Source organism: Scyliorhinus torazame, chromosome 16, assembly GCF_047496885.1.
Source record: "Scyliorhinus torazame isolate Kashiwa2021f chromosome 16, sScyTor2.1, whole genome shotgun sequence".
Taxonomy (NCBI): domain Eukaryota; kingdom Metazoa; phylum Chordata; class Chondrichthyes; order Carcharhiniformes; family Scyliorhinidae; genus Scyliorhinus; species Scyliorhinus torazame.
The window spans coordinates 141,834,422-141,850,384 of NC_092722.1; the positions used below are offsets into that span (position 1 = coordinate 141,834,422).

Genomic DNA, 15,963 nt, shown 5'->3' on the forward strand with positions numbered 1-15,963 from the left:
GATGTTCATGTGAGGGGGTCAAGTTGTGAATGACTTATTATCATGTGTGTTTGTAATATGATGAGACCCATGGTTATGATGGTGAGGGTTTCAGCCATATGAATGTGACTGAGTCCAACTCATTGATGCTTATTGTCCCCCTTGTGGGGGATGGGCAGTCCCTTGAGTCATTTTGGACTCAAGGTACAAGATACTTGAGGTGGGACTATGTAACCAGGGTCTGGCTGATGGTAACTTGATATGGGAGGACCTGATGAGAATCTATTTTGCACAAGGTCTCTTCTGGCGATGATCCCCTCCTGCACAGAGTCACCCCTGGCTACATGACCACAACTCCCAACTGCTCTGCCATTAGCAGCCTCCTCATCTTCGTCCATTTTTGAATCTTCTGAATGGACAGGGGCTTCCTCCTCCTCACCTTCCTGGTCCTCAGAGAACAAAGAACAAAGAAATGTACAGCACAGGAACAGGCCCTTCGGCCCTCCAAGCCCGTGCCGACCATGCTGCCCGACTAAACTAAAATCTTCTACACTTCCTGGGACCGTATCCCTCTATTCCCATCCTATTCATGTATTTGTCAAGATGCCTCTTAAATGGCACTATCGTCCCTGCATCCACCACCTCCTCCGGTAGTGAGTTCCAGGCACCCACTACCCTCTGTGTAAAAAAACTTGCCTCGTACATCTCCTCTATATCTTGCCCCTCTCACCTTAAACCTATGCCCCCTAGTAATTGACCCCTTTACCCTGGGGAAAAGCCTCTGACTATCCACTCTGTTTATGCCCTTCATAATTTTGTAGACCTCTATCAAGTCACCCCTCAACCTCCGTCGTTCCAGTGAGAACAAACCGAGTTTATTCAACCGCTCCTCATAGCTAATGCCCATGGCATCATTCTCATCGATGTCTAGGCCCATCTGCTGCTCAATGTTTTTTTTAATTTTCCAAGGGGCAATTTAGTCTGGCAAATCCATGGTTATGGGGGTGAGACCCACGCAGACACGGGGAGAATGTGTAAACTCCAATTTGTGGCTCAATGTCGGGCAACATGCAGCACATCGTTACTATTCTCGATACCCCTGCTGGGGTATATGGCAGAGCTCCACCTGAGCGATTGAGGCACTGAAGTGCATTGTTAAAATACCAATTGCCAGCTCACTGGTACTCCCAGTGATGACATGGCTGCTGTTGTGGTCGTACTCTGTCTCCATTTGTGGACTCCTAAAGGGGCAGTTACGCACATTCTTGAGGGGAAGACCTTGACCCTAGAAGCCAACTACAGACCTATATTGGTCGGAGAAAAAGCTGTGGGAGTTGGAAACTTCTTAGTATGAAGGAGTTGTGGCAGCTGCCAGGGAACCTTGTGATGGGTGGTCACAAAACACCTGAACATTGATTGTGTGGAAGGACTTCAGTTTAATAAAAGTGTCCCCATGTTGAGTTGTGGCCTTTATGGCAACATGGGTGCAATCAGTAACACTCTGAGAGCAGCCTGTATATTGGGCAAAGACTATGGCTTCCTGTGTCTGACTTGCCAAACCTGCAGGCAAATAATTTGTTTCCATAAGACCATAAGACATAGGAGCAGAATTTAGGCCACTCGGCCCATCGATTCTGCTCTGCCACTCAATCATGGCTGATATTTTCTCATCCCCATTCTCCTGCCTTCTCTCCATAACCCCCGATCCCCTTATTAATTAAGAACCTATCTATCTCTGTCTTAAAGACACCCAGTGATTTGGCCTCCACAGCCTTCTGCGGCAAAGAGTTCCACAGATTCAGCATCCTCTGGCTGAACAAATTCCTCCTCATTTCTGTTTTAAAGGATAGCATACAAGCATCTCAGATATGTTTAGTGGAGTTAAACAATTTCGCATTTGCAGGGGAAGCACTGTTGTGCAAAATTATGCCCACTGAATCTGAAAGTCTGACATGGAGCACAAAATGAATTATCATTGAGCTGTTACAGATGAATTGATTCCTGTCAATGTTTCACTTGATGAAATTGTTTTCCACAGAATTTGCCTGAAATTGAATGTTAGTTGACAGGCTGTAATAGGCATGGCTTGCCTAATATTCACCTCTTAAAAGCTGGCTGTACATGGTGTGGCTGAAGGCTCTTCTGATGCGCATAAATGTTTTAGTAATGTAATTATGGCAGCATCTCCTAGCACAAAGAGCCTCGGGACATACTGAGATACCAATGGGAAAGACAACGATTTTTCAGAGGTGAGTGCATGTTCCAGTAGCTTTGTTCAACTAGTGAAGCTACTTCTAAAGACAAAGGGCAGATTACAAAACAATTACAATCTGCGAGATGCAGGGATAATAATGCATGAAGCCTCATTGCTATGTTCGTTGTGTAGAGTTTTTGGATTGATATAAAATATTGGCCTGGAGTTCTATTTTTGAAAAAAACATGGAAATCTGGCTTAATAAGCCGTACTAGGCTTTGATCATAACTTTGTAGAGAATAGATTGTCAATCTACTTCTCTCACTCTAGTGTGTTTAAAGCCGAGGTTTCTCATCAAGTTCACTGTCTTTTGTACCTCTAGAAACATATTGATTTCCACTGACAATCCAGAATTGAACACTCGGGCATATGTACAGATACTTATATACAAACAGACCAACTAGGTGCAGGAGTAGGCCACTCGGCCCCTCGAGCCTGCTCCGCCATTCAATAAAATCATGGCTGATCTGCTTGTGGCTTTAACCCCCACATTCCTGCCGACCGATAACCTTTCACCTCCTTGATAAGCAAGAATCTACCTAGCTCTGCCTTAGGAATATTCAAAGATTCTGCTTCCAACGCCTTTTCAGGAAGAGAGTTCCAGAGACTCATGACACTCTGAGAGAAACAATTCCTCCTCATCTCTGTCTTAAATGAATGACACCTTGGGCGAAATTCTCCCGAAACGGCGCGATGTCCGCCGACTGGCGCCTAAAACGGCGCGAATCAGACGGGCATCGCGCCACCCCAAAGGTGCGGAATGCTCCGCATCTTTGGGGGCCGAGCCCCAACATTGAGGGGCTAGGCCGGCGCCGGAGGAATTTCCGCCCCGCCAGCTGGCGGAAACGGCCTTTGTTGCCCCGCCAGCTGGCGCGGAAATGACATCTCCGGGCGGCGCATGCGCAGGAGCATCAGCGGCCGCTGACAGTTTCCCACGCATGCGCAGTGGAGGGAGTCTCTTCTGCCTCCGCCATGGTGGAGACTATGGCGGAGGTGGAAGGGAAAGAGTGCCCCCACGACACAGGCCCGCCCGCGGATCGGTAAGCTCAGATCACGGGCCAGGCCAATGCCCCGCGCCCCCCCTGGACCCCGGAGCCCGCCCGCGCCGCCTTGTCCCGCCGGTAAGGTAGGTGGTTTAATCCACGCCGGCGGGACAGGCAATTTATCGGCGGGACTTCGGCCCATCCGGGCCGGAGAATCGAGCGAGGGGGCCCGCCAACCGGCGCGGCCCGATTCCCGCCCCCGCCGAATATCCGGTGCCGGAGACTTCGGCAACCAGCAGGGGCGGGATTCACAGCAGCCCCTTATTTTTAAACAGTGACACTTGGGGCGTCATTCTCCGACCCCCCAGAGGGTCGGAGAATGGCCGTTGGCCGCCGTGAATCCCGCCCCCGCCGGTTGCCGAAGTCTCCGAAGGGAGAAAAGTCGGCGGGCGTTAATGTCGCCGCTGCCGTCAGAGAATGGCACGGGTCTGCGCAAGGCAGCCGATTTTCGGCCTGCCGATATTCTCCCTTCCGGATGGGCCGAAGTCCCGTCGACGTGATGACCGTTCACGTCGACGTAAATTAAACCTCCTTTTCATCGGCGTGACCCTGTGCTCCAGGTTCACGCCGACCAGCGTGGAGGTGAGTGACGGCCTGGGGGGTTGGCTCTGGGCAGGCGATGGCGTGGCCGCAGTCTGAATGTGTGAGGAGAGGTGTGTCTCGGGTTGTGTGTGTGTGTGTGCGGCGGGGGGGGGGGGGGGGTGGTTAGAGTGGGCTGGGCTCCGGGGGAGTGCCGGGAGGGGGATGGGGGGTCCGTGCCGGGGAGGAGGTTGGGGGGGGTCCGTGCCGGGGACGGGGATGGGAGGTCCGTGCCGGGGAGGAGGTTGGGGGGGGGTCCGTGCCGGGGAGGGGGATGGGGGGGGTCCGTGCCGGGGTGGAGGTTGGGGGGGGGTCCGTGCCGGGGAGGGGGATGGGGTGTCCGTGCTGGGGTGGAGGTTGGGGGGGGGGATCCGTGCCGGGGAGGGGGATGGGGGGTCCGTGCCGGGGAGGAGGTTGGGGGGGGTCCGTGCCGGGGTGGAGGTTGGGGGGGACGTGCCGGGGAGGGGGATGGGGGGTCCGTGCCGGGGAGAAGGTTGGTGGGTCCGTGCCGGGGAAGGGGATGGGGGGTCCGTGCCGGGGAGGAGGTTGGGGGGGGGTCCGTGCCGGGGAGGGGGATGGGGGGTCCGTGCCGGGGAGGAGGTGGGGGGGTCCGTGCCGGGGAGGGGAATGGGGGGGGTCCGTGCCGGGGTGGAGGTTGGGGGGGGGGTCCGTGCCGGGGAGGGGGATGGGGATCCGTGCCGGGGTGGAGGTTGGGGGGGGTCCGTGCCGGGGAGGGGTATGGGGGGTCCGTGCCGGGGAGGAGGTGTGGGGGTCCGTGACGGGGTGGAGGTTGGGGGGGGGTCCGTGCCGGGGAGGGGGATGGGGGGTCCGTGCCGGGTAGGAGGTTGGGGGGGGGGGTCCGTGCCGGGGAGGGGGGTGGGGGGTCCGTGCCGGGGAGGAGGTTGGGGGGGGTCCGTGCCGGGGAAGGGGATGGGGGGGTCTGTGCCGGGGTGGAGGTTGGGGGGATCCGTGCCGTGGAGGGGGATGGGGGGTCCGTGCCGGGGAGGGGGATGGGGGGGTCCGTGCCGGGGATGAAGTGGGGGGGGGGGGTCCGTGCCGTGGAGGGGGATGCGAGGGCAAGTGAGTTGGTCCACCTGGCCAGGTGCCAGCCTCCAACAGTTGGATCCATGCGGTCCATGCCACCTGGCTGGGGGCAGGAGGGGATATGGGCAATGATGACATGTCGTCGTTCCCCTCTCCCCCACCAGGCCGTCATGTTTTCCGATCATCCAGCGATGTTGGCCGCCGTGGCGGCAGCCGCTAATGTCTATGTTGCCCTGGATGAGGAGGAGGAGGAGGAGGAGGAGCGTGCCAGAGAGGCGGCGAAGGCTGCCGCAGAGGGACAGGCGGCAGCCGCCCAGGTTGGAGGGACACCTGACCAACAGGACGAGGAGGGGGAGGAGGACGTCGCGGCCCCACGGCAACGGAGGCACCCGAGGGCGCCCCGTGTGTACCGGCCCCGGCAGTCATACCAGGACCTCACGGACCGGGAATGCAGGAGGAGACTCCGGATGAGGCGGGAAACGGTGGCACACATCTGCCACCTGCTGGCACACCTGTCACCGCGTGGCACTGGTGTGGGACACCCCCTCCCCGTGTCCGTCAAGGTTACGGTGGCCCTGGACTTTTATGCAACGGGGTCATTCCAGGCACCGAGTGGGGACCTGTCCGGCATATCGCAGACATCGGTGCATCCGGGCAGTGACAGATGCCCTATATGCCATGGCGCACTGCTACATCCGCTTCCCCGTGGACTGGGCCAGCCAAGATGCCCGGGCCGTGGGCTTCTCTGCCGTGGCCGGGTTCCCCATGGTCCAGGGCGCGATCGATGGGATGCACGTCGCCGTGCGGCCACCTGCAGATAACAGGGCCGTGTTCACCAAGGGGGGAAGGGGACCTATTCGATGAACATACAGGTGGTCTGCGACCACCGCATGATGATCCTGCACGTCTGCGCCCGTTACCCAGGCAGTGTACACGACTCATACGTGTTGTCGCGGTCATCCATCCCCGGCATGTACGAGGGATGCCATCCCCGGCTGAGGGGCTGGTTGCTGGGTGACAGGGGCTACCCATTACGATCGTGGCTGATGACGCCTATACGGAGGCCACGCAATGAGGCGGAGAACCGCTACAATGATGCCCATGTAGCGACAAGGGGAGTGATAGAGAGGTGCTTTGGCGTGCTGAAGATGCATTTCAGGTGCCTGGACCTCTCTGGGGGCGCCCTCCAGTATCGGTCAGATAGGTTCGGCCGCACCATTGTGGTGTGCTGCGTCCTGCACAACATAGCCCAGCAGAGGGGTGATGTGCCGCAGGCAGAGGAGGGCGGAGTGGAGGAGCAGCAGGAAGAGGCGCAGTCCTCCCCAGATGAGGGGGATGGGGGTAATGGTCAGGGAAGACGGGGTAGACACAGGTGGGTGGCTGTCCACCATTACCGGCTGGCCCAGCGGGCACGGGACAGACTGATAGCCGCCCGCTTCACTGACTAGATGGGCGTGGGAATCGGGTAGTATGGCCACAGACCGCACACCATGGCAACAGCCGACCACCCACACCCCCCACCCATCCACCCACCCAGCACCCTCACCCCCCTCCCCAACCCCACCCGCATGCACACCACCACCCCCATTGCCGATCCACCTGCGGCTCAACGGGCCGGGCTCACACAGTTGCGGGTGGACGCGTGTCTATTGCAGGCCATGGAGGATGATGACAACCCGCCCTGCGGTGAGCTCCTGGCTCCACATCGTTGGACTATGTCTGACCCATGGCCACAGTACCACCATCCACCCGGACCATCCCTGCATGCGGCTGTGACACTGCAGCGCACGGTCCCGTCCTCTGCCCGGGGGATGTTGATGGCGGCCCAGGTGGAAGGGGGCAGACTCACCTGAGGCTGAGGTAAGACCACCCCTCACACACACACTTGCGCTCAACGTACATGACACCCCCGCACGCTTTGGACAGAGCACAAAGGCAGCTTCTGTAGGTGTAACATTGACTTTAATAACCAAACGAGTTCAAGCATGTGCCCTAGCCCCTAAAACTCATCTGTGCCCTGCACCCGTGCCAACTTACTCAGTGTCTAATTGTTTGGCCTTACGGGCCCTTTGACTACGTCTACGTGGTTCCCCAGACGGTACAGCAGAACTGGAGGTGGACTCCTGTGATTCCTGCCCTCTGACACTGGATCCCTTTGGCGGCTGTTTCCTGGGGCGTCCTGGCCTAGGTGGGCCAGGCCACGGCCCGGGCGACTGGGATGGCGAGCTGCCAGCCTGTCCTGCCCGTTGCCCACCCGATGCACCTGGAACGGAAGGGGGGGAGTCCGAGGTGTCGCGGTGTACCGGGACCTCCCCTACAGGGGGAGCCGGGACGGACCACACCACCTCCTCCTCCCTCGGGGTGCCCGATGTCCCCCAGGCCTCTACATGGGTGGGGGATGCGAACGGACTGGCCATCCTACGCCCCCCCGACATCTGGCGCTGCCAGTCCTGGAGGCCCGTGCTGGTATCGACAGGGGTCTGCAGGTTTGCAGCCATGGAGCCCAGGGGGTTGGCAAACCCTGTCTGTGACAGTGCGACGCCGGCCCGCACATGGCCACTGGCGCCGATGCCCTCAGCGATGGCCTGCAGAGACTGGGCCATGGCCTGCTGAGACTGGGCCATGGCCTGCAGAGACTGGGCTATGGCGTTGAGCGCCTCTGCCATCTGGCGCTGGCACTGGCTCATGGCCTCCTGTGAGAGGGCAGCCATGTCCTGGGCCACAGACGCCGCCTGCACGGAAAGCCCCAGGCCTCGCAAACCGTTCCCCATGCCTGACACCGTCGCACCCATTGCCTCCACCGCGGACGCCACCCGTGCGGTGTCAGCCTGGGTGGCACGCATGACTGGCACCACTCCCAGCTCCTGGACGCGGGTGGACTCCTCCACCTGCGACTGCAGCCGCCGCAAGCCGGCCGTCACCCTCTTCGCTCGTCTCCGGGTCGGTGGTTTCATCGGATCTATGTGTGGGTGTGGTAACTCCAGGAACCCGGGATCCATCTGGGCGGCAGATGTTCGCTTGGGCTGGGCTGCCCTCCAACCGCCCGGCACCTCTGCTGCTCCTACCTTCACCTGCTGTACCGGGACGGCTGTGTTGTGCGCACCAGTGAGTGTAGCAGACACCTCATCACTAAAGTGCCCAACCGAGGTGAGTGTTTCTGCGATGGTGGAGGGTGTTGGTGACAGCAGTGGCGTTGTGTTGTGCTCTTCGTCCCACTCTGAGTCCATGGCACTTTGGGGTGGGGGTTCGTCTCCACCCATCCACTCTGAGTCACTGTCCGGTATTTTGTCTTCCTGGGTAGTGCTGTTCCGGGTAGAGGTGTCCTGGGCAGTGCTGTCCCGGGTAGTGGTGTCCCGGGTAGTGGTGTCCTGGGTAGTGGTGTCCTGGGTAGTGGTGTCCTGGGTAGTGGTGTCCTGGCTCGGATGTGATGGGGGCCTGTGGCTGCCCCCCTCGTCGCTGGGTGGTCGCTCCCGCACGTGACGGGGGTATCGTCTCCCTGTTGCTCCAGGTCTCTCCGTCTCCCGTGGCTTCTGAGGGGCATCCTGCGGTCGTCGCATGCTGGAGGGTCCGGGTCTCTCCGTCTCCCGTGGCCTCCGAGGGGCATCCTGCGGTTGTCGCATGCTGGAGGGTCCGGGTCTCTCCGTCTCCCGTGGCCTCCGAGGGGCATCCTGCGGGCGTCGCATGGTGGAGGTCCGGGTCTCTCCGTCTCCCGTGGCCTCCGAGGGGCATCCTGCGGGCGGTCTGCATCTGCAGGGATGGGTGCCTGGACGTTTGGTCCTGCGATACACAATGAAGCATGCATGGTTAGACATCAGGCAGTGATCAGGTGATATGGGGGAGGGGGATATAGGGGAGGGGGGATATGGGGACGGGCTGTCGGTGGCTCACTTGCTCGTACGCCCCCGACCTCTGCATCAGCAACCTCCCGGTCGTCAGGTCCGCCAGCCAGTTCCAGGGCCCTTTCCTCGTGTTCGGTCAGTGGCCTCTCATCAGCGGGGCCTCCTGCAGTCCTCACATGCTCCCTATTGTTGTGTGCGCGCTTCTCCTGTGGGGGGGGGGGGGCGGTGGCAGGGGTAAAAGGCAACACTGTTAGGCAGGTATATGAATGAACGCCATCAGTTGCGCGTGCATTGCAGAGGTTAAGGTTAGGGCTGGATTCAGTTGGGGATGTAGGGGATATGGGGGAGGTGGGGATATGGGGAGGGTGGATATGGGGGATATGGGGGAGGGGGGATATGGGGGAGGGGGGATATGGGGGATATGGGGAGGGGGGATATGGGGGAGGGGGATATGGGGAGGGGTGATATGGGGGAGGGGGGATATGGGGGAGGGGGGATATGTGGGAGGGGGGATATGGGGAGGGGGATATGGGGGATATGGGGGAGGGGGTATATGGGGGAGGGGGGAATAAGGGGAGGGGGATATGGGGGAGGGTGGCATATGGGGGATATGGGGGAGAAGGAGATATGGGGGAGGGGGGATATGGGGGAGGGGGGGATATGGGGGAGGGGGGATATGGGGAGGGGGGATATGGGGGAGGGGGATATGGGGGAGGGGGCATATGGGGGATATGGAGGAGGGGGGGATATGGGGAGGGGGGATATGGGGGTATGGGGGATATGGGGAGGCTCACCCTGCCTGCTCTGACGAGGTCGTTCACCTTCTTGTGGCACTGGGTGCCTGTCCGCCGTGTCAGGGCCGCAGCGGTGACGGCCTCTGCCACCTCCCTCCACAGACGCCGGCTGTGGCGTGGGGCAACTCTGCGGCCGTGCCCTGGATACAGGGTGTCCCTCCTCTGCTCCACCGCGTCCAGGAGCGCCTCCACATCCCGTGACTCGTACCTCGGTGCTGAGCTGCGGCCAGCCATCCAGTCGGGTGTTCCGGTCGGGTGTGCCGGTCGGGTGGGGGGGAGCAGCGCGGCCTTATGAGCCGTCACGCCGTGCGGCGCGTATGACGCTGCACGGCGTGAACCACTGCGCAAGCGCGGATCCCGTTACGTCGCTGCTAGCCCATTTCGGGCCAGAGACTTTCGACCCATTTTTCCGACGTGACGCAAGTCGGATTTGCGCCGTTTTTTACGCCGATCCGCGGACTTTCCGCCGATAACGGAGAATTTCGCCCTTGGTTCTAGATTCTCCAACAAGAGGAAACATCCTCCCCACATCCACCCTGTCAATAATCCTCAGGATATTAAAGGTTTCAATCAAGTCTCCGTTTACTCTTCTTCCTTGACCTGTGATCCTGTCCTTCTCAAATGTAAGAACATTGTGTGTGTGGTGGGGGATTGGGTGAACCAAATATTGGAAACAGATATAACTATTGTCAATCAGTTTTTGAAGCCTGTTAGAGAACCAATTTGATGAACATGTTTGGTTTGCTGATTTCCCCTCAGCTACCAAAATATTCCGTCTTTCTGATAACCCCGTGAGATTCAGAAGTACATGATTCCACATTTTGCCTGTGGGAAAATAAAGAAATTCCTCCAGCTTTGGCACCTTGGTCCTGCTGAAAGAACATAGCCAGGGATAGATAGAAACTCGCATGCTGCCTGCTTCTTTAAGAATGTTTCTCATCAGATGCCAGCTTTGTTCGAACCTGTGATGTCAATGTAATTATGTGCACTTGTAACACGTTTGAGCTGAAAATGCTGTATTGTATTACTTACTATGACACCCTTGACATAGCCAGCTGTCTCCAATGCCTAAAAAAAGGATAAAGATTGCAGGTAAGAATCAGAAAAATGACACTGACAGTAAGGCAAACGGTAGGGTAAAACTGTCACAATTCTAAATTTAGTGCAGTCATGCTTTTACGGGGTTCTTTCTTGTTAGCTTCATCTTTTCTCATAACACAACTAAAATTGCATTTTCCAAATGCCAATATTTAAAAGATTTCCTTCACTTGACAGGAATTGATTTTTAAAAATGACACCAGGGTAACCACTTGCACTGATACAGCAGATTTAATGAAGAACAAAAGCAATTACCAGCCAGACAGATTGGTTTCATAACAATGGCATTTATAAAGCAGTCTTAATGAAACAAACCATGTCAGGCGCTTCATAAAGGAATCAATAATGGACACTGAGCAGGAGCTGGGATACGGGTTAGGGCAGATGACCAAAGGCACGTTATGAAAAGGTCAGCTTTAAGGAGACTTTGAAGATGGAGGTGAAGAGGCAGTGACGGACGTGCTGGAGGTGAGGGAGCAGTGAGGGAGTGCTGGAGGTGAGGAGGCAGTGAGGCAAGTGTTGGAGGTGAGGGAGCAGTGAGGGAGTGCTGGAGGTAAGGAGGCAGTGATCAAAGTGCTGGTAGTAGGGAACAATGAGGGAAGGGAGGGAACAATGAGGGAAGCGAGGGAGCAGTGAGGGAAATGCTGGTAGTGGGGGAGCAATGACGAAAGTGCTGGAGGTGAGGGAGCAGTGAGGGAGTGCCGGAGGTGAGGGAGCAGTGAGGGAGTGCCGGAGGTGAGCGAGCAGTGAGGGAGTGCTGGAGGTGAGAGAGCAGAGAGGGAGTGCTGGAGGTGAGGGAGCAGTGACTGAGTGCTGGAGGTGAGGAGGCAGTGAGGGAAGTGCTGGAGGTGAGGGAGCAGTGAGGGAGTGCTGGAGGTGAGGAGGCAGTGAGGGAAGTGTTGGAGGTGAGGGAGCAGTGAGGGAGTGCTGGAGGTAAGGAGGCAGTGATCAAAGTGCTGGTAGTAGGGAACAATGAGGGAAGGGAGGGAACAATGAGGGAAGCGAGGGAGCAGTGAGGGAAATGCTGGTAGTGGGGGAGCAATGACGGAAGTGCTGGAGGTGAGGGAGCAGTGAGGGAGTGCCGGAGGTGAGGGAGCAGTGAGGGAGTGCCGGAGGTGAGCGAGCAGTGAGGGAGTGCTGGAGGTGAGAGAGCAGAGAGGTAGTGATGGAGGTGAGGGAGCAGTGAGGGAGTGCTGGAGGTGAGGGAGCAGAGAGGGAGTGCTGGAGGTGAGGGAGCAGTGAGGGAGTGCTGGAGGTGAGGGAGCAGTGAGGGAGTGCTGGAGGTGAGAGAGCAGAAAGGGAGTGCAGGAGGTGAGGGAGCAGAGAGGGAGTGCTGGAGGTGAGGGAGCAGTGAGGGAGTGCTGGAGGTGAGGGAGCAGTGAGGGAGTGCCGGAGGTGAGGGAGCAGTGAGGGGGTGCTGGAGGTGAGGGAGCAGAGAGGGAGTACCGGAGGTGAGGGAGCAGTGAGGGAGTGCTGGAGGTGAGGGAGCAGAGAGGGAGTGCTGGAGGTGAGGGAGCAGTGAGGGAGTGCTGGAGGTGAGGGAGCAGTGAGGGAGTGCTGGAGGTGAGGGAGCAGTGAGGGAGTGCTGGAGGTGAGGGAGCAGAGAGGGAGTGCTGGAGGTGAGGGAGCAGTGAGGGAGTGCTGGAGGTGAGGGAGCAGTGAGGGAGTGCTGGAGGTGAGGGAGCAGTGAGGGAGTGCTGGAGGTAAGGGAGCAGTGAGGGAGTGCTGGAGGTGAGGGAGCAGAGAGGGAGTGCTGGAGGTGAGGGAGCAGAGAGGGAGTGCTGGAGGTGAGGGAGCAGTGAGGGAGTGCTGGAGGTGATGGAGCAGTGAGGTAGTGCTGGAGTTGAGGGAGCAGAGAGAGTGTGCTGGAGGTGAGGGAGCAGTGAGGGAGTGCTGGAGGTGAGGGAGCAGTGAGGGAGTGCTGGAGGTGAGGGAGCAGTGAGGTAGTGCTGGAGGTGAGGGAGCAGTGAGGGAGTGCTGGAGGTCAGGGAGCAGAGAGGTAGTGCTGGAGGTGAGGGAGCGGTGAGGGAGTGCTGGAGGTGAGGGAGTGCTGGAGGTGAGGGAGCAGTGAGGAAGTGTAGGAGGTGAGGAAGCAATAAGGGAGGTCCTGGAGGTGAGGAAGCAGTGAGAGGTGTGTGTTGGTAGTGAGGGAGCAGTAAGGAAAGTGCTGGAATGAGGGAGCAGTGAAGGAGGTGTTACAGGTGAGGGAACAGTGAGGGAGGTGAGGGAGCAGTGAGGGAGGTCCTAGAGGTGAGAGAGGAGTGAAGGAGGTGTTGGAGGTGAGGGTGCCGTAAGGGAGGTGAGGGAGCAGTGAGGGAGGTGTTGAAGGTGAGGGAGGAGTGAGGGAGGTGTTGAAGGTGAGGGAGCAGTGAGACAGGTGTTGGAGATAAGGGAGGTCCTGGAGGTGAGGGAGGAGTGACGGAGGTGTTGGAGGTGAGGGAGCAGTGAGGGAGCAGTGAGCGAGGTGCTGGAGATGAGACAGGAGTGAGGGAGTTGTTGGTAATGAGGGTGCCGTGAGTGAGGTGTTGGAGGTGAGGGTGCTGTGAGGGAGCAATGATGGAAGTCCTGGAGGTAGGGAGGACTGAGGGAGGTTTTGGAGGTGAGGAAGCAGTGAGGGAGGTCCTGGAGGTGCAGAGGAGTGAGGGAGGTATTGGACGTGAGGGAGCAGTGAGGGAGGTCCTGGAGGTGAGGGAGCAATGTTGCAACCTCTTGGTTGTTGATTGTACAAAACAGCACCACAATAAAGAAGAGAAGATAATAATGAAATGAATGTTATAATACACCACAGTAATTAGTGCCAAGTTGGAATGCCCCATTAAACATGATATAGTGTGGCAGCAGGTGGCGCAGTACGTTACCCCTGATGCCTCACGGCACCGAGGTCCCAGGTTCGATCCTGGCTCTGGGTCACTGTCTGTGTGGAGTTTGCACATTCTCCCCGTGTTTGAGTGGGTTTTGCCCCCACAACCCAAAGATGTGCAGGGTAGGTGGATTGGCCATGCTAAATTGCCCCTTAATTGGAAAAAAAATGAATTGGGTACTCTAAATTTATTTTAAACAACATGATACAAAGTGAAAGCCAGTAGACATTTATCCAACGAAGGCCAGACTTTTCCTTAAATATTTGGACATAATTACTGAAATATATTGGGCGGGATTCTCCCCTACCTGGCAGGGTGGGGGGTCCCGGCGCCAAGGGGTGGCGTGAACCACTCCGGCGTCGGGCCACCCCAAAGGTGTGGAATTCTCGGGGGGTCGGAGAATCCCACCCATGATGTTGCCGTTGGATGTCCATTAATTCCAAATTCAGAAGAGCACTTACAGTGCCAGTATGCCATGTTGATTTACACATTAGCTATCTCTAAGCATTAATGCCAGATTGCTGCCAGGCAGCCAAATTGAACTGTGGGCAATTTTATATACTGGTTGCAATGCATCAGGACATGGATTAACTCATCTGACAGAGATGGGAATTTTTTCTCGCCATCATTCTAGACTGGATCGCAACTCATTTTTTAATGGCAAAGCATTGGCGTTTGAATCTGCAGCACAACTTGAGTTCACATCGTCACTTGATTTTTCCAAATTTTTGATGCTAATGAAATATCCATAGCGGTGAATTTTACAGGGGGCGGATTAACCTGCCCGCAACTGAAAAGTCCATCGACACTGCGTCACAGCTCTATAATCTAAGCCAGGCATTTTCAAAGTCACGGGCGCAACCTGGGTGTCAGGAGGGTCGCGGAGTTGTCCGTCGCGGCACTCCCAATAGCGCAAATTCACGCGCAACAGCCGGCTTTTAACAATGCCAGCTGCGAGCGGCCTTCAAACAGACGGCGGCCAATCAAAGAAATGCGGCCACACTGCGCATGCATGCCCGCTCATCGGTGCGCATGCACGCATGGGGGCATCGGTGTGCGTGCGCAGAGTTTTGCACCTGCGCACCGATGAGCGGGTACGCATGTGCAGTGCGGCCAAATTTTTTTTATATGGTTGTAGCCTTTTTGAAGGCCGGTCACAGCAGGCATTATTAAAAGCCAGCTGCAAAAAGTTCGGGGAGAATAATGTGATTGGTTGCTTTCTGAACTTTAATGCTGATGAAGTGGAAATCTCTTACTCCAAAAATGGTCAGGATCTGGATGTCGCATTTAAGATTGGGAAAGACAGTCTCGCTATTTCCGCAAGTTCTGTGCCACATTTGTGCTGCGGAGCTTAACTTTGGACAGATGGAGATTCCATACTCCAAGGTAAGAAAAAATGCTGGGTCGCGAAGGTCAGCCGGCGTGAGCCGCGAAGGTCGGCCGGGTTGGGTTCCAAAGGTTGGTCGGTTGGTAATAATGGGTCCTTGGAAAAAAAGTTTGAAAAACTCTGGTCTAAGCAGCATCAAGACTGAGCAGTACTGGGACACTAGCCTGTCCATAAAGCCAAAGAGTTATGGGTCCTGGAATTCTGATTAGTCCATGGACATTGGATGGGTCTGCCTGGCAGACCCCAGTGAAGGAGGGGGGAGGGAGGTGGCTGAGTATTTTAGAGGTGAAGGGAGGGGTAAAAGGGAAAACAATTTAGTTTGGAATTAATCTGTAAGTAACACTGATCACAGCATATTGTTCCTCTTTATTTGAATAGTTAAGGGTGGGATCCCCCAATAGCCCAATTGCTTGTTTCTCGGCTGCGGGATTGTCTACACCCGCCGCTTGTCAATGGGATTTCCCATTAAAGCCAAACCACGGGTGGGGGTGTGCTGCCGGCGAAACAGGGAATCCCAACGGCCAGAGAATTCCAGCTTTAACCTCTTACCTTGCTGAGATCATCAATGATGTTTTGTTGTTCAATAACCTGCATCCGAAGAAGTTCAATTTCTTTTTCTTCGTGACTCTGGTCTAGGTCATTTAAAGAGCTTGGTCGCCGTATAGTCCCCACTCTTTCCTTCTACATGGAGAATGAAAAACGGAGGGAAACTAAAACACACTTGGATAAAGTCAAAAAGTAGCACAGTAAGCATTCAATGTAAATTTTTGGCCTTTTTGCCATGATCTTTGATTCCCTTTTAAGAAAAGTGATAAACGATTTGACCATTCACAAGCCTATTAAAAACATTAAACAGCTAATTCAAAATGCCACCAGTGAGCTGACTATTATATCATCCAACTCTGGGTACTTCAAAGGAAAGAATCACCGTTACAACAGTGCCCTTTTCTAAGCCACATAGAAAAGCCTTTGTTGCTCTTATTAGCCTTAGTTTTATTAGCTCTAATTATGTCACCTTTGCTCACGAGTCGCCAGGTATCTTTCGGATACCGCCACGTGGTTCAAGCTGTGGTTATGATTAATAA

The 15,963-nt window shown here is 56.4% G+C and overlaps 1 protein-coding gene across 1 annotated transcript in view; it reads right to left on the reverse strand.

Moving 5' to 3' along the window:
- The window catches only part of jakmip3 (Janus kinase and microtubule interacting protein 3), a 569,034-nt gene that overhangs the window by 242,528 nt on the left and 310,543 nt on the right, over positions 1-15,963 (reverse strand). Inside the window, exons 7-8 of the mRNA XM_072479157.1 lie at positions 15,428-15,559; positions 10,565-10,600 (exon numbers count right to left, since the gene is read on the reverse strand). Of these exons, the coding sequence (XP_072335258.1) occupies positions 10,565-10,600; positions 15,428-15,559 (168 nt within the window). The remainder of the gene's footprint in view (positions 1-10,564; positions 10,601-15,427; positions 15,560-15,963) is intronic.